This window comes from Pteropus medius, unplaced genomic scaffold (assembly GCF_902729225.1).
Source record: "Pteropus medius unplaced genomic scaffold, Ma_sr-lr_union100, whole genome shotgun sequence".
Taxonomy (NCBI): Eukaryota; Metazoa; Chordata; class Mammalia; order Chiroptera; family Pteropodidae; genus Pteropus; species Pteropus medius.
In genome coordinates this window covers 6,359,664-6,378,204 of record NW_024349225.1, presented here as the reverse complement: position 1 = coordinate 6,378,204, position 18,541 = coordinate 6,359,664, and the positions used below count along the sequence as shown (strand labels likewise).

Below are 18,541 nucleotides of genomic sequence, written 5' to 3'. Positions count from 1 at the left end.
GAGTCCTCTAAGAGCAGGTCTTTCGGGTGGTCCTGTCTCATGCTATTGCCTCTGCCATCATCTAATGGAAGGTTTCAGAAGTAATCTTAAAACATCCATCAACACAATGTAAGCAGTCCATTCTAGAAATGGAGAGAGAGAAATGCGAAGTAGAATCCCAGCCAAGAACATTTGCAAGTCCTGGCTATGTCGGTGGCCGTGGTCTAGTCAGAGTGGCAGCGGTGTTTCACGTTCAACACCGCGGTCAGTTTACACAGCGCTACCCCTTGCCCTGTGAAGCTGCATCATTTGCTTCTGACAGACGGGCCTCAGAAGTTAAGTGACTTCTCTGAGACCACATGGGGCAGTTCTGGGAGCTGACCAGGTCTTATGGCTCCAGACCTCAGCCTTGTGTGCCCTCTCTGGTACAAATGTCACATGATAAAACTGGTTCCATACACTACTCCCACATGACCTCATAACTTCCCAGTCCTACCCACATCCTGTCAAGGTCATGCCACCCTCCTCATGTCTCGTCACACACTGGGTGCAGGGCAGAGAGGCGCCACTGAGGACTGAATCTCCTTTAGAGAGTGATATCTGCATCTGCAAAATGCAGGCGGCACCATCACCTTCCTTTGGGGCATCTGCAAAATGCGGGCGGCACCATCACCTTCCTTTGGGGCATCTGCAAAATGCGGGCGTCACCATCACCTTCCTTTGACACCTCACAGCCAAGGACAAAGGGGAGAGAACGAAAGGGCCACAGACTGACAAAGGTATGGGACCGCTCATCTCGGGGAGATGGTCGGACTGACACGAATTGGGGTTTCGGGCTCTCTAGTTTTTCACAAACACTTTGGGGACACTTTGAGACATTTCGGTGCCTATGGTGAGACTGCTAAGCTCAGACACACATAAACGCAGAAGCCCTATTCCATCAGTGTCAGAGGAGATCGCCCAGGTCACAGCCCCTGCTCCATGACAAAGGAGAAGAGTAGCCTAGAATTATCTATCCATTTTGGACACTTAATGCCCCCCTAAGTAAGTCGTACCCTTAATCTTCGTATCTTCAGTCCTCTCTACTTCCAGCTGAGGAGTTTAGGCAAATCCAAAGCTGTTTCTCTTTATAGAAGGGTTTTAGGCCTTTACTTTAGCTCGCTAAGTCCACGGAGAAATGACTAACACACTACACTTTTAATACCATGGACTCTGGCCTTTGCACGTGGGCAAGATAACTCCAGGGCAGGGCAGAACGGAGCCAGAAGATAAACAAACCTTGCAATTTTGTCTATTTGGGGTGTTTTTGTACAAGGCAAGTTGATTCAGTGGAATAAATTTAAGAACGAATGTCCCTTGAAATGGGAAAGCTGTGGATGGCACCTCTCTTCCTGTGTGCCCGCAATGGGCCGTCACGCGGTGGTGAAGGGAAGCTCTACCCCTGTCGCTGTTTCCTAGCTTTCTTTTGCAGGTTTTTGGTCAGACACCGTTTTACACAGTTGACAATGCACAGTGGAGCCTGTGGCCAGAAATACCTCATGATTTGGTGAGTAAGATTCCGGAATGGCAGAGGGTTTGGGGTGGGAGAAGAGGGAGCCGGATTTGAAGTATGATTGGGAGAGGGCGAGGGAGAAGGAGAGGAGGTCCAGCGCGTGACTATGGAAGGAACTAGAAAGCAGACGAGTAGTACAAACAGCATCTAGCCAGGCAGAGAGTTCCCCGTTTGGGATTTTTACCACTTGGGCCAGCAATGTTGGTGAGCTCTGGTTAGCAGATGGGATTCATCTCTCATGCCCTCTGTGACTGTTGGGCAGGGGATGCTTGGAGCGCAGGGTTGAGAAGCCCCTGAGGCCACACCTAAGCCAGAAAAGAGTCTGGAAATTGATTGGCGGCACCCGCCATGGGTGTGGCATGGGAAGTGGCAGCCCTGGCCACGTAGTGATCATTCACATTGTAAGGTGTAGCTCATGGTAAGATGACTTCCTGTGCTTCTTTGTGACTACCTGACCGTTCTCCTCCAGAGACTGTCTTTCTCTTCACATCTTTTTTCTTGTCCACGTCCATTGTTCATTGTCCACGTCTATTGTCTCTTCTCCTTCTCCCCCTCTCCGTTCTCATTTTTCACCGTGTAGACCTTAGACTTACTAATGGCTTCCGCATGCCCTACCAGCGCCATGCGGAGTCAGAAGGATCACTGTAAGCCCTGCTCACAGCGAGGTTTCCTTTTTCTCTGGGGTCTGGAAAGCCGAGAAAGACATTCCACTCTGGTTCTTATATTTGGTTTCCCTAGGAGAACTCCGAAACTTAAAAGTTTTATTTTTCACCTCCCTTCTCGGGTGACTCTGTCTCTCAGGGGTCCATCCCGTACTCTAAAGGAGATTATGTGTGGGTCTCTGTGTGTTTTTGCACATGTTGTATAGCTGATATGGGCTGGGAGCCTATGAAAAATGATAAGTGTGCTCACAAAGAAGCAAGTCGAATAGAGTTATGACCCGACGCCAGACCAAAATTCATTCTGCTTCTCTTCTATGAAGCAAACCTTAGATCTTTTCTTAAACAACTTCACCCAGAAATAAGGAAGATTTTTGGACAGAAGATCAACCTTTTTCTTTCCTACCCATCTATTCACTCCTTTGGGGGCCTCAGCCCGAGTCTCTATTCCGCTTAGATACTGTTTTTAATCAACGTGCCTCTCCTCTGGGCCAGATACTGCAAGCGTGAGGTTATTTATTGCCCCTTGCTAAGCTGAATTTCTTAGCGTTCGGTTCAATTTCACTTTTCTTTTCCTATTTTGTTTGGACTCTAGACTGCAAAGTACAAAGGATTACTGACCTGGTTGGAAAAATATCGGTTACCTTTCTTCTGTAAAACCAACTTGTGTCTGCATTACATTCTCTATCAGGAGCTCATCAGTTTCGTTAATTCCCCAGAAGGAGGTAAGCATGGGGATGAACGTGTGGAGAAATACGGGAAGCCGGGCTCTATAGCGATCCTGTGCCTGTCAGTCCCACGCGAAGGTACAAATACTAGCTGCCTTTGTAGCATTAAGATATGCAGGTGGCTCAGCCTGTGCTGTGGCAATAGGTGAAATCTTAGGCTGAAAAATTCATACCTAGAGCAATAAGCAGGAGTCAGATGGGCTGGGCTATTCGTCTCACCACCGCCAGAAGTGAGAGAGCTAATGGTGGCCACAGGACATGATAAAATTACCTAAAGTACATTCAGAATCAAACACATCCCTCCACCTTCATTGCTACCTTCCTGGTCTAAGCCACCATTTCTCACCTGGCTACTGAAATCACCTCTTAATTAAACTCCTTACTTCTGCTCTTGTTCTGCTGCTCATAGCAGCCAGTATGAGCCACCATTTTCCCGCACTCCCACTGAGCGAATGGGGCTCTGACCGCACTCGAGGCTGAGGGAGGGGCCAGGGCTGGAGCTCACCGTCTCTGTCTTATCACGGACTTCTCCTGGCAGCCAAGATGATGAGATGGAAAAAGGCAGACCAGTGGCTACTCCAGAAGTGCATTGGCGGGGTCAGAGGGATGTGGCGCTTCTGCACCTACCTCAAGGGCAGTTCAGGTGGGTTCTTAGAGTTGTTCCTGATGCCTCTGCAGGTTCTAAGCTTCCAGAATGCTCCAGAGCACTTTCTGACAGTGTGCTTGTGGTAAATATAAAAAATGTCCTGTAATGCAGTTTGGATAAAGTCTTTGAAAACTGGGATCCATAGTATAAGTCAGGGCAGGAGCAGTCAGTGTCCCTTTCTTTCATTCATTCACGCAACAATGTTTATTGAGCACCACTCTGTGGCGGTTACCGTGCTGGTGGGTGGGAACACAGAGGTGAGCAAGAGTGATAAGTTCCCACCTCATAAAGCTGCCGAGATGGTGGGGAGACAGACAAGGAACCAGTAAATAAGTAAGTCCCTGTAGCCATAGAGTTGAGATGCACTGCTTTCTGTTCTGTTGGGTCCAGTCGTTGATGAGCACTGGGAGGCCAGCAGTGGGCACTGGCTGTCGCTCCAGTTCAGGAACATTAAGTTTTATCCGGCGACCAGCCCTAGTTTAAGGGTGAAATCCTGGATTCCCAGGGAGCAGATAGGGAAGAGCTAGATAGACTATCTTCCAGTTTGTCACCAAGACATCACCCCGCCAAAGCTGTGAATGTAGTAGTCTTTGACACCTTTCGGCTCCAGTGTCTTCCTACAGGCTCCTCCAGGTCCATGATGTAGGAAAAAAAATTTTTTTTTTCTCTGATCTTTAATTTTTGGACGAAACTCAGATGTCTCACGATCCATCCTGAGTCTTAAAGTTGTCCCTAAAGTGATAGTTTTTCTAACAACAAAAATGTCACAAAAAAAAATTCCTATCCTTTAAGTCCCTTCTCCCCATGCCTCCCAGCCACCCCCACATCAGCATATTTCATGGAGATGATGCCTTAGCCCAGAGGAGTGACTGATGGTGATGTTTGAGACAGTAGAGTAGGCTGGTAAGGTGGAGGCGTCAGCTGCTACGCCCAGATGCAGCCACTGAAGGGGTGAGATTGGGGCGCAGCTCTGTGCCTCCCCTGTCTGATCTGCAGGTGAAGAGCTGCTGGATTTCTGGATCCTCACTGAGGAGATCCTGAGCATAGATGAGATGAACCTGGAATTAAGGGACCACTACCTGTCCCTCCTCCTTGTGCTGAAGGCCACGCATCTCCAGGAGGGGTCTCGGGTGGTCGCTCTCTGCAACATGAACATCAGTAAGAACCTGGAATGAAATCCCTGGGAAATAGCACCAAAAAGATCAGCCCGGAGTCTGATAGCCCTCAGTCTCTTGCCTTGCACACTGCCACCCTTCCCATCTTCTGTGTATCGGGGATGCCCGTGGGAGCCCCAACTCCTAACAGGAAGGGGATGAGAGAGACCAGTTGTCCCTAGGCTGGTGTGTGCCTCTTCCTGAGCTTTGACTTGCCAGTGACAGTTGGCTGGATGGAGTAAAGAGGAATTGAGACAGGGTAATTCAACAGCTCTCCATCTTCCGAGCCCACAGGGCTTGTCTTTTGGGGATTCCCTAGAACAAACCACAGTCTGCAGACCAAATGAAGTACACGTGGCTTATGAGCTGGAATTTTAAAGACGGTTTTAAAGGGTTAAAAAAGAAAACTGCAACAGAGACCATCTGTGGCTAATGAAGCCTAAAATATCGACTAGCTCTCCCTTTTCAGAAAAGACCTGCCAACCTCTTCTCTAGAACATCAGATTCATCCGATTTATGTATGTATGTATTAAGCGAGGAGGCATTGCTAACCCAAACACAAATGGGTTCTGGAAGATGTGCTTTTTTCTTTGGTATTAGTCACACTCTTCTCTCTTCATAGAAATAACTTGAGAATTGATGACATTAAATCGAGACTGGTAAGGACTCCCTTAAATTATCCAGTCCACCCCCCTTTCTCTCATCAGATATGGCCCTGAGAAATTCCATTCAGAGGTACATGTCTCTCGTTCTTAAACATATTTTCTTGTGCCTTTTGCTTTTCTTTGCAATAACATTTAATAGCCCTCTATAAAATGACTTATTTCTATGGGGAAGAAGAAAGGTAATCAGAGAAAGGGTCGCTCTGTGCTGAGCAAACCCTAAAAATGTGTCCACTGTATATTTGACCTGTTCACACCACCCCGCACCCCCCCCACCCTCCGCCCCGGATTGTATGAGGGATGAATGAAATGCTATACACAAAAACATATGGAAAAAATTTTAAAAATCTCACTATCCCCACAGCATCTTTATCTTCATCTCTCTATGTTTTTTCCAGAGGCCCTCCTGAACCTTTCCATCTGGCATCCCAACCAGTCAACCACCAGGAGGGAGATCCTGAGCCACATGCAAAAAATGGCTTTGTTCAAACTCCAGAGCTATTGGCTCCCCAACTTCTACACCCATGCCAAGACCATCATCGCTAAGGAGGAGTCATGCCAGGGTCTGATGCAGGAATATGATACCCGCATATGCAGTATTTGCTATACTCACGGAGGAGGGCTCCCTCTAAGCATGAGCATCAAGAAGTGCTACCACCCCCTGAAGCGGTACTCAAGCAGGAAGACCAAAAGGAAGATGTGGCAGTTGATAGATCATGCCTCTTGGTCTCTAGAATTGGACACCAAGACAGACACCAACACTACTCTCCCCCAGGAGGTATGTCCTCAGGAGAAGGTGGTTATACAGATGCCCTCTCTGAATGAGGCCTCTTCAAAGGAGAGAATAATCAGTTCCCCAGAAAAGGATATTCTCTGTGACAGGAAGTCCAACGTGAAGAAGGCCAAGAGCCACCTCCACATAGAAGACATCTTTGAGACAAAGTTCTCTACCCACCTGAGGACGGCCACCCCCTTCATCAGTCACTTCTCCCAGATGACAATGAAGAAGGCTGCCAGGCAAAGCCTCTCCATGGACTACACCCACTGGGCCTTGTGTGCTGACACCTGTGCAGGGCACCCCTTCAGGGACTACCTGAAGAGGCTGAACTTGAAGGTGGAGGTCCAACTCCTGGACCTCTGGCAGGACCTGCACCATTTCCTCAGTGTCCTGATGAATAACAAGAAGACTGGAAATGCTGTCATTCAGCACATGCTGGGCACCCGGATCTGTGAGCTCTACCTGAATGAGCAGATTGGTCCACGCCTACCGCTCAGACCCCAAACCACCGAAGGTCTGAAGGAGCTGCTGCCTTTTGGGGATATGAGCCCCTGGATTCCCAGAGCCCAGAAGGAGATCTGCCAGGTAGGCCATGCCTCACAAAAATGGGTTAGTGTCTGGAAGGTTAGGTCAGGACTGACCCCAAATCCTATCTGGTCATCCGTACTGAGCTAATGATATAATTATTCACATAACCCTTCACATATTGAAGAATTGGTTAATCTTTTAGAAGCAAACTCTACAAATTGCCAAGAACCAGCTGAAACTGATCCCAAATCCTATCTGGTCATCCATATTGAACTAATGATATAATTATTCACACAACTCTTCACATGTTGAAGAGTTGGTTAATCTTTTAGAAGCAAACTCTACAAAATGCCAAGAAGCAGCTGAAACTCCAAAGTAGAATTCTCCTTTATGTGGATTCTCCCAAAACCTTGAACCTCAGAGCGTTCTATTGAGGGAAGTTTCGATAAGTGTGTTCTAGACATTATGTATGGAAATGCAGTAGCTTCCTTTCCATGACCGGACATCGAGGAAATGGTCAATTAGAAGGGTTTCTTCTCATCCCAAGATAATCATGAGACTATCTTGAAAACTCACTAGAAGTAAGGCCCATAGTTTATCTAGTGTATCATCAAGATCTTGGCAGAAAACAAATGGCACTGTCAAGCTGGGAAACAGATGAAAGCCCAATAAAAAGGACTGCTTTCAAGGGAGGGGGCATGTGGGCAGAGAAACCACAGAGGATACTACCCCTGGGTCTCTAAGGGGCCCTGGGGTGTTATCATCCTAGATCAAAATTGTTGAGGAGAAGGGGTAGTTACCAGAACCGGGAGAGAATGAGTGACATGGAATGGAACACTTGGCAGGAGCTACAATTATCTGTGATCTGGCTGGGAGGGGTCAGGAGGGACAGGTACCCCAAGCTCATTTTGCTCCTGCTTTCCCATCTGTCAAGATTCCTGACCGAATAACTCCTCCCAGAGGTCAAGGGAGCCTGCAGATGTGGTCCACACACATTAATTTCCCAAGGCACAAGCAGGGTGAACATGAGTAGAGAGGAGATCTTGAAGGGCAAGTGGATATAAACAGCAAATATTTTAGTGCATTATAATGTATTTACCTCATAATGCACATTCATGCAAATTATCTCCTTGAGGCTTCTTAGCACCTCTGAGAGGCCGACAGGGTAGTGTATAGTTGAGAAAACTGAGACTCGGGGAGAGTAAGCGGATTAGCTCAAAGGCACACAGCAGGCTAGTGCAAGAACCAGGGTCAGAACCCAGGATTTCTTGGCTCTAAGTCCAACATAATTTCCAATACACCATAACTATCCAGGGTTGGACATCTGGATAGTGTGGGACCAGATCAGTCCAGTGGAGCCAGAGCCAAAGCTCTCCTTTGCACAATACTTGAATAATAAGAGCACAGAGGCCCCCTGCCCTTGGGGGAGGCATTTGAGGTGAGAGGCTGAGACTGAGGCTGTGCTTCCTGGAGGAGCAGATCCGCACAGCAAATCCCCCTGCCTGGTATTCAGCAAGGTGTAGAAGATATTTGTATAGAGATAAGTCTGGCCTATTACAGTTTTTCAGATATAAAATCTTGGTATCATCCATGACTTGCCTCTGTCTCACACTCATGTCTAGTCTATTGGCGAATCCTGTTGGTTCAGCCTTAAAATTATATCCAGAATCCTCCCCTCCCGTTACAACCACTCTGGTCCAAACCCCATCTAATGTCACCCGGGTTGGTACCGTGGCCTCCTAGCTGATGCCCCTGGGTCTGCCCTTGGCCCTCACTAGGCTTATTTCCACATCGGCCACAGGGACTCTGCCAAAACATAAATTGGGTAATTTAATTGAAAATAAGAAAAGGAAGCAGTGAGAACCTTGAAAACAGATGGCTTTCTGTCTCCAGTAAAATCCAAAGTCCATGCTAAACTGACAAAGCCTACTCAGTCTGTTCTCCACCTCCCCAGTCTGGCTTCATCTTCAGGATTTCTTTCCTGAACTCAACACAGCAATAATTGTCCCCTCCTCTCTGCTCCCAGAGAACCTGGCTCACACCTCTAAGGTAGCATGTGTCGTACTGCCATTCATCATGCCAGAAGGTGCGCTCCTTGATAACCAGGCTTGTCACATATTGATCTGTATATTCCCAGCTATGAGCACAGTGTCTGGCATGTGGGAGGCACTCAGAAAATATTTGCCAGAAAATTAATAAATGAATAAATGTGAGAGTACAGCTATATAAGCCTAGCCAAGCACTAACTCATAGGTTTCTGTTGTTGTTACTGTTTATTTGTTTTTTTAATGTAAGGAAATATTCTTCACAAGTAGGTAAGGTCTTCAAGTGGGAGATATGAAGAGTAGACACACCAAAGGAGATGGTTGGTTTTCAGGACCAGTTTGAGAATCAAATGAGATAGTACTTTGGAAAGGAACGAAGAAATAGGAGATGTCAAATAATTGTCCTTCAGTAAACTGTTATATCTCTTCTTAAATAAATATCAATTATTATTCTGTGAGATTCGGAGAGAGACTACTTGAGGTGCCATATTCAGAAAGGCAAAGGAACACCCCTGAGCTGGTCATGACTAATGTTTGCTGTGCCATTGTGTCTCCAAAGCAAAGAATCCAGAATCTACAGCCTCCTTTTCTCCCACTAGCCAGAGAGACGCAGCCGGCCGAGCGGCACCTCCTAACGCTTACGTCGTGTTTGCCTTTCAGATGCTCAGCCCTTGGTATGATGAGTTTCTGGATGAAGAGGACCACTGGTTTCTCATTTTTTCAGTAGGCAGGGCTTTGGGAAGAAAAGAGACTTAAATGCTCTTTGAGGTTGAGGGCAGAAAAGAGACTTAAATGCTCTTTTCGGAGCCTTATTTGTTAAAAGTAAATGAACTTCTGATTTTTTTTTCCCCTAGAGGCAACTGGGGGGTTGACATCCCGTTGTTCTAAACATAAACCTCTCAAGGAAAAAGACTCAAGTTCATAAGCTGACTTTAAAGAAGTCACATTTATACAGAATTCCTCCCTTATGGAAAATGGGTTTGATTTCGAAGAGGGAGGGGGGGATGGTGTGTCAAGGAGCAATTGGTTCTTAACAAACTGAAAATTTTGAGGGGTAAGTCTGTGTGGTGGGGGAGGACGTTACGAAAACCTTGCTTCTGGTCCAGTTCCTGTAGCAAATGTCGTCTGCCCCCTTTCCCACTTCTCTTAGACTCAGACCAAGTTCATCAACACCAGGTGGCATAAAAGAGACTCTATAAGCAAAAAAGAGAATTATCTCCTTTATAAGAGGTTTGAGGAATCCCTGGCACTAAGCCAGGGTTTGGCTAATATGGAAGAAATGGATTCGATGCAGTGGCAAAAGATAGCTACCGAGGACCTAAGACAAGGCGGGTCTCTCCGAGTGGAACTGAAATCTCCGGTGTTTCTGACAGGTGAGGGCGGTCACCATACCCTCACATGCAGGCAACTGGGAAATATTACTATTTAACATTCAGTGATTATTTATGGTGTGTCAGCAGTGTGCAGTGCAAAGATTACCTCATATGATCTTCGAAATAACCTATGAGGTAAGTACTGAGTAACTGAGGTAGAGAGGACAAGTGACATTCTCAAGGTCGCACAGTAGGTGGCAGAGCCAGGATCGAGTCCAGTCGGGCTGACAGCAGAGATGCCTCCTGGCTGTGAAGGGGGCCAGAGCACTCCAGTGTGGCCTGACTCATGCCCACCAGGGCGTCAGTCACCACAGTGGGACTGAGCAGTGCATTCTGTGCATCTGATAAGCAAGTTCTGCCTCTCCATGCTTCCCCCACAACTGGGTCCAAAGTATTTCCGTGAATGTATTTTTAACGGCTAGATCCTTGAGACGCACCAGCCCAGCCAGGCAGTGGAAGGGACACAAAGCTCTGCTGCCCCAAAGGTCTGGGGTCGTATCCTGGCTCTGCGAGTGATTGTGTAAACTTGAGCAATTTAACCTCTCTTTAAGTCCCGGTTCTCTCACCTGTAAATTGGGAATAATAACAGGCTTGTGACGATGACCTGAGATCATCTATAAAAGACACTAGCACAATGTTTGGCAGTTGTACAAATCCAACAAATGTCAGTCATTATTATTCCAAGTGAATAAGCTGCTTTAATGATCTATGCTGAGGCAGTCACAGTAATGCAGTATTTCTCAAACTTTAACACACAATAAATATATTTGACTTCAGGGAACATATACCTACCTGTATATGTGTGTGTGCATCTAAATGGAAAAATATTTTCACAAAGCAATGCTTGCCCTTATTACATAAGATGATGTACTTCAAGATTCTCTATTCTGTTCTTTGTGTTATAAATGCTGGCAATGATTCGGTTTATTTTTTTGACATTCTATTGAGTCATGACCTACACTTTGAAAAACATGGGTGGAGTAGGAGTTAAGCAAAAGCTTTGAAATTTCAGTGCCACGGCTGCCTCGCTCTGTGATCCTGGGCAAGTTACCCCACCTCTCTGAGCCTCGTTTCCTCATCTGTAGGGTCTGGTTAATGGCCCCTGCTGTGCAGGGCTGTTGAGGGGATTGGTGGCACTTACACAGCAAGCAGGTGCTCAGTAAGTAGTACTCGATAGATTACACTAAAGAAAGGCAAGGCTTGACTCCCTTAAAATTTCAATGTACGCTCCATACACAGAGCAAGATGACTTGGATGCTTGCCCCTCGGAGCCATGCTTAGACATGAGTTATTTAAATCTGTCATAAACTGGCCCTCTGTTTTACCTCAGGGATTTGCCTTCTCTCTAAGTCCTGAACATTCTGGAACGTCTCCCAGAAATCAAGAGCAAAGTGGAAGAAAGGGTAGCTGGTAAATTTCACCACACTCATACTGGGCAACAGGCATTCCTTTAGTGGCCCTGGAGTGTCAAGGTGGCCAGGAAGAGCAGGAACCCCTTCCATGGAGACGCCCCCTCTCTCCACCAACACACATCCTTACTTCCTCCACCACTGCCTTTTGGGAACACAAGTTGGACCAAATGAAGGGCCACCTGTACATTAGCCCAACCCGAGGCCCCGACTGCCAGGTAGGCTGATATTTCCACTCAGGCTGTACCATAAATTCACAGCACCAGAACTAGAATCTCTCAGCTTTCATATGGAAAAAATTGGTCCCAGAGAGGAGAAAAGACTTGCCTGAGGTTGCTCGGCAAGGGAGGACTAGAAACCTAGATCCGTTGCAGAAGTAATCCACGGCTCTTACTACTCACAGCCAGATACCCCTGGCTGAGGAAATGATGACAACCATGCTGACATGAGGACAGCTGACATTTGTCAGGCCACACCCTGGTCTTCCTTCTGGACCCCACCAGTATAATGTCAGCAAGCACTGGCCTGCCTTGGAGAGTTCCTGGACAGCAGTGTGTGACTAGTTTTAATCTAAACTCCAGAATTCAAAACATAAATGAATGTTTTCACCTTGATCGGAGGCAAAGGACTGCTAATCTGCTTTTACATCCCAGTACATGGGTAAAACCTCTCTTGCTGTCTCAGTCATACTGTCCTGCCTCATTTTAGATGCGAAAAATACTATTCCTTTTCAATTCATCGTGTCTGACTGGAAACAATGTATGGCTATTTCTAGAAAAAAACAAGTCTCTCTCAAAGGACAATTGTTTATCATATTCAGATATGTGAGCTGACAATTCTGAATGAATTCCGAAGACAAAGACAAGAAGAGAAAGGTCCTACCTAGCATGTTATTTGTTACATATGATCCCTAAGTGCATCAGACTCTTTGAAGCAATAGCAGAATGCTTGAAATGCATTTGCAACTCTTCCCTACAACAGATGGCTGCTTCAAAGGGGTCAACATTAATTTGGATTAATTACTTCATGTACATGTGTTAATAATTAATGACTTTTTCAAAGTCATATTTCAGTTATCCTAGTATCCCTCAGGCAGAAAATCTCCATGGGTCAGGTGTCCCCAAGAAGGGCAGAATCTTCCCACTGGGGTGGGAAGAGGCTGTATTTCCTTGCTTCTAATTTGGCCTAAGGAATTTGTATTCCCTGTGAACTTAAATAGCATTTTAAAGGCAATACCTTCAACAAAAGTATATGAATCTTTGAACCTAGAGTGGACAACTAGTCTCCACCTCTGTTTTTTCCTACTTAATAGACATAGAAAAAATGACCTTTGAGGAACTCTGCTGTAAGTATCCGAAGGTGGCCATCGAGAAGATCAGCAATGACTACAAAATATATTGTGAAAAAGCACCTAAGATAGGTAAGTGTTGAAACTCACAGGTAGATTTGAGACAACCAGGTAAGAGAGAATCTTCAAACCAAAAGAGGAACCGTGCTTTGTTTGAAATGAAGGATGCTCAGACCATGTCTGTTTTTTTTTCCTCCTACAAAACCATACATAGAACGTCATGAAAATGAGATTCAATTGTAAATGAATGAGGAAGATGATGAAAATTAATTCCTACCTTCTTTCTTAGTTGTTACTCCAGTGTTTTAAATAATGCGCATTTGTCTTCTTTGAAGTTTCCTGGAGTCAGAGATTTATGGGAGGAGGTTTGCTGAGGCACATTCTTTGGAAGAGCACCTGTAAGGGAACGAGGAAAGCAGGACTAAGCACAGGGAGATGCTGAACGGCGAGGTAGTTATTGCAGACCTCAGCAGACTCCACAGGAAACTCTAAAGCTGTCTGCCATAGAGCGAAGGGACTTGGGTGCGTCCACATTGACTCATGTGGGATGTAGCTGCCCCTAGGGAGAATCTAACCTTGGGTCAGGCAGTGTTCTTTGGTGGATGGAATATCCAGAATGAATTTTCACATTTCTGCCTTGAGGTGCTTTGTCGGTTTTAGGAAAATTGCAGTTACTGTCTCTTCGAATAGTTGTCTTGCTCCATTCAATTTCGTCCCTCTTCCTGATAATCTTAATACATATATTTTTGACATTTCAATCATATGCCGTATGTCTTGTGTGCTTTATTCTGTATTTTCCTTTTTTTTCCTCTCTTGATTTTACACCTACTTCAGCAATTCTCAGTTCAATTGTGTATAATTTGTCATTCTACCCATTTATTAATCCTTAATTTTCTATGTTTCTGTCATTAAACTTTGTTTTTAGAATTTCTATTTTTTTCTTTTTATGATATTTAGTCTTTGTTGATATTTTCTTTCTCTTTTAATTCCTTAAACTTTATTAATAATAGTATTTTTAAAGCCCATATTTGGATTTCCTGTGTCTATTTCAAATGTCATATTTTTTCCCCTTGGTTTTTGGTCAAGTCTTTTTAAATACCTTGTTATTTCTGCTTTATTTGTGAACACTGTCAATACAAATTTATAGAGATGATGTGAGGCTCTGGGTGATGTTATTTTTCTTCTAGAAAGGGTTTCTTTTGCTTCTAGCATGCACTGAACCCGCAGCATTCAGATAACCTTAAACCATTTTAAGGACTGAGTTAGTTCAAAGCTAACTTTCATTCCGTTTAAGGAAATGCTAGCTCTAGTTTTCCTTACTTTTGGGGGGTCCGAATTGAAAGCCTGGAGTGCTTATCCGAGCCTCTTCTCCTTTGCTGTTTTACAGATTTTTCCCTCTTCTGCCCTGATAGCGTGCCAAAAAGCTTTGCTAAATTCCTCAGTAGCCACTGTCATGATTGTCAGATATCTTGAAAATAAAATCAGTGCCAAAAGATTTTTTTGCCCCTGTTCCAAGGGTCCATGGTTTAGCCTCCTGTCCTATTGTGGCTTTAACGATGCAAAAGCCTCAAAGGCAGCGGAAGGATGAGTGTCAGCTTACCTTCCTGGATTTTAACGTTTTCTTTGTTTCTGATCTCTGAGTATTTATTTTGTTTTGTATTAATTTCTTACAAGCTTACTTATGAGTTTTAAAGTGTATTATTTTTTATCCAGCATTCCTAGGTGTTTTTGTTTTGTTTTGTTTTGTTTTGTTTTGTTGTAATCGGGAGTTCCTTGAGTTTCTTTTGGGTTTTTGATATTTAGCTTTCTATAGTCTAGATTTTATTTTTTCACCAATGCAATTGCATTTATTTAGATCCACTATTTATTGTTTACAATCCTTTTTGTATGCTTTCTGTCACTGAGGGTATTACCAAACCACACAAAAATTTCCTGTGGAAGTACATTCTATTTAGTAAATAGTTTAACGCATTAGCTATATAACTGGGCCATGTTCTAATTTCTGGAGATGAGGTGAAAAATATACCATCCCGTCCCTTAATGAGTTGATAATCTATATTTTCTCCCACAATATTAACCTCAAAAGGCTCTACGAATACTAAAATCCTCAGACTCACTCATTCTTCAATAATAATGTTTTAATATATTTTTTGAAATAATGGTTTTTAAATGGCAGTAGGGAGCCAGACGCCCACTCTGTATAGTGTATGGTATGACAGAATAGCACTTAAGAAACGTGCAGTGGAAGCAGTGTCCTCAGGAAAGAGAATGATTTTAGTTAAAGCAAGAAGGTGGAGGGAATGCTTAAGAAAGACGTAAGAATCTGGGAGAGTTTGCTGACTACAAAGCAGGAGCTCCGGATGGCAAGCGGAAGGGTTGAGGATGGGATAGCAGAGGTGTCAGGGAAGACTGACTGCCATGTGGAATGTGGTCGAGTAAAAATGGCTGATTGAAGGAGGGATGACACTTAGTGGTGAAATGATAAGGAGAAGTATGATGGACTTGGTCTTTGCAGTCCTCTGAAAAAGGTGGGCCCTAAGCCTAATAGCCAGCAGAACTTAAATAACACAGCCTAGACTGATATTAGTATCCGCCTCTTCTCAGCTCTCATAGTCTGAGATGGCAGCAGTTGTTGGGACCGTGGGTTTTCCACCTGCACTCAATGTCTGGTCAATGTCCTCGCTACTTTGTCCCCTCTTATTCTCTGCAATGTTCTTTTAACATGGTGTTGCCTAAATTTGTGATTTTCCATTAGATTTTACAGTGAAAATCTTCAGAGAACCAAGGGTGCAATCACCCCCAACTAGGAAAATGTCCCTTAAAAGAACTGCTGTGAGGAAGCCTTCGATACGACCCAGGTAACACATAAGACACAGGAGCTGGCTACAGCAACGCCTCCTGGTACAAGCTCTTTTTAATCTCCACACGTGTAATGCTGAACTTATTTTCCTGTGTGTATATTTCCAGACTCTTTTCCTTATATCATTAGGTAAAATAGGTAAATTTCTAGAAATATCCATGTTTCTGAAGTTGACTCAAAAAGTAGATAATATGAATAAATCTATAACAAGAGAAGAAATTGAATTAGCAATTTAAAATCATCTCACAGAGAAAAGTCTAGACACAGATGGCTTCACTGGAGAAATCTATGGAATATTTAAAGGATAAATAAATAGTCCATGAACTCTTTGAGGAAATAGAAGAAAAAGGAATACTTGCCAACTCATTCTATGAGGCCAGCCAGTATTACCCTGGTCCCAAAGCCAAACAAAGATATTATAAGAAAACTACAGGTCAATATTCCTTTCAAATCTAGACATAAAAATCCTCAATGAAATATTAGCAAACTAAATCTAGCAACATATAAAAAAGGATTATAGAGCATGTCCAAGTAGGATTTATCCCGGGAGTGTAAGATTGATTTAATATCCAAAAATTAATGAATATAATATGCCATATTAATGAAGTAAGGGGGGAAACTTCAATTATCTCAATATAAAATTCAGCTCCCATTTAGGATTAAAAAATTCTTAATAAAATTAGAGTAGAAGGGAACTATTTCTTACTGGTTACAGACCTCTATAAAAAAAACCTGTAGCTAGTATCATACTTAATGAAATTGGTATATAAAGGAGGAAGAATGAGTTGTACAATTTGTAGGTGTACATGGAGAGGTTTAAATAGTAACTATGACATCAAGATGAGGTTCAATGGGTAGTTGAAATTTTGAGGTGGAGCTCATGGGAACTGGAAAGATAGTTTTACCATATCAATGAAAATTGAAACTGCAGAGGAGGCAGAGATTACTCAGGGGAAGAAAAGTCATAAGACAAAAGTAAAGAGAATTGAGGGTGAACCATTAGGGGCACCTATATTTAGAGAACAGTGAAAGAAGAAATCAGTAAAGGAAATTTAGAAATATTGATCAATAATTGCTGATCACGCACATTCTGCCTCACTGAAAGACTGCCAATTAGGGATTGTTTTGAATCCATAATAGAAAAAGAGTTTCCTTGGGGAACCTTTAAATACCTCTCCTCCTCTTCCATTGGGGTTGTCAAATGATTGGACCAAGCTTATGATGGATATATAAAAGTTTATCTCCAAGGAAATAGAGCAACCAATTTATTCACCCTGATCTTCACACAGTCTAGGAGAAGCCCTTCCCCATTCCTTAATAGGAGCAGAATCCAGGGATCACCATCTCATTCTCTCCACCAATGATGCTTTCTTGTTTTCCAGAAACTTGGCAGAAGTCATCCTAAATACACAGCACTTGGAGTTCTTCAAGGAGTTCCTCAAAGAACGGAAAGCTGATAGCCCATTGCAATTCCTGATAGCCTTACAGCAGATTGGCACGGAGACAAATGATAAGATTTACAAGTCTCTCTTTGAAAATATAATCAAGACTTTTTTCCATGGCAGAGTCCCCCCTGGTATGCATCTTCTTCTCCTGATACTGTTTGCTTCTCTCTTTAGCATCTTAAGAGTCTGGGAAAGAGCCTGTCTAATGTGAGCCCCACTGAGGGAGCAGAACGGAACAACGGCCACATGGGGCAGTATTGAGACAATGATTAAGAAGGAGTGAAAGCCGAGAACAATAATGAATCCAAAATACATTACTGGTAAAAGAAGCCAAGTGCAAGACACTTGCACTTATATGTGAAATATGTCCTCTCACTTAACTTTGTTCAACTCTGAAAACAGAATTTTATTTACTCTCTATAAGGTACAGATAAATAGCTCTATTTTACTGATGAGGAAGGTGAACCAGAGAAGCTAACTAACTTATCCAGTTGGTGGAACTTGAATTCAAACTCAAGTCATTTGACCTTCAAATCAAATAGACTGGAGTTAGATCAAAGGCAAGAGTTATAAAGAGCATCGTACCTACAGGTTGTAAAGAGCGTCGCACCAGGGATGAGAGCTGTCTCCTGCAAATCCTCATAAATTTCGTCTTGTTTTTTTGCCTAAGGCGGGAGGGTAAATCTGACCTATGTAAATTCATCTTGACCAGAAGCAGAAGTTGTAAGTGAACTGTTGACCTATAAGTCTAAAGGGAAATAAAAGGGGGGTGAGCGCGATCCCATCCTAGAGGTAAACAAATCTATAGCAAAGTAAAGAAGACATGCCCCCTGTTTTGGCATAGAGAAACAGATGGATTTGTTTTTTGCTCGTGGTAAACCAAGATAAGGTTATAGATTTTATAAAAATTTTTAAAAAGAGTAAAATTGGCAAAACTTTACTTGTAAGAAATATTTTACTTAAGTCTCAGGATATCGAGTTGTATACATTGTTTTGAATCAGCTGGAAGACAAAGAATAGTATGCAGATCTTGTCCTTGAAAAGTTTTCAAGTCTTATTAATGAACACGATTGTCTTTGAACACCTGGGGAGTCATATTGTCTTTATAATACTTATTGGTAATCTCGGATTCCCCATCTGCCTCAGCAATTTAACTTCAATCCTTTATTCTTCTGCTCCCTTCCGAAACCAAAAACTTCAAACTAGCAGCAGAAATGAGTCTCTTAAACATTTCTTCCCCTTACTCACTTATCTTTGAAATTCGAGAGGAACTAAACAAGGATATATTTGCTCTATAAATACAAATAACATTCCAAAGATGTTTTCAAGATTTTCACACAGTTTGTAAAGAGCTCAGAGACGAACCAGATTGAGA

At 43.6% G+C, this 18,541-nt stretch overlaps 1 protein-coding gene across 1 annotated transcript in view; it reads left to right on the top strand.

The window, feature by feature from the left end:
• The window catches only part of RGSL1 (regulator of G protein signaling like 1), an 85,610-nt gene that overhangs the window by 47,379 nt on the left and 19,690 nt on the right, over nucleotides 1-18,541 (top strand). Inside the window, exons 5-14 of the mRNA XM_039881301.1 lie at nucleotides 1,451-1,525; nucleotides 2,786-2,915; nucleotides 3,457-3,561; nucleotides 4,561-4,722; nucleotides 5,779-6,743; nucleotides 9,392-9,454; nucleotides 9,882-10,104; nucleotides 12,826-12,933; nucleotides 15,617-15,719; nucleotides 17,104-17,297. Coding sequence (XP_039737235.1) covers nucleotides 1,451-1,525; nucleotides 2,786-2,915; nucleotides 3,457-3,561; nucleotides 4,561-4,722; nucleotides 5,779-6,743; nucleotides 9,392-9,454; nucleotides 9,882-10,104; nucleotides 12,826-12,933; nucleotides 15,617-15,719; nucleotides 17,104-17,297 — 2,128 coding nt within the window. The remainder of the gene's footprint in view (nucleotides 1-1,450; nucleotides 1,526-2,785; nucleotides 2,916-3,456; nucleotides 3,562-4,560; nucleotides 4,723-5,778; nucleotides 6,744-9,391; nucleotides 9,455-9,881; nucleotides 10,105-12,825; nucleotides 12,934-15,616; nucleotides 15,720-17,103; nucleotides 17,298-18,541) is intronic.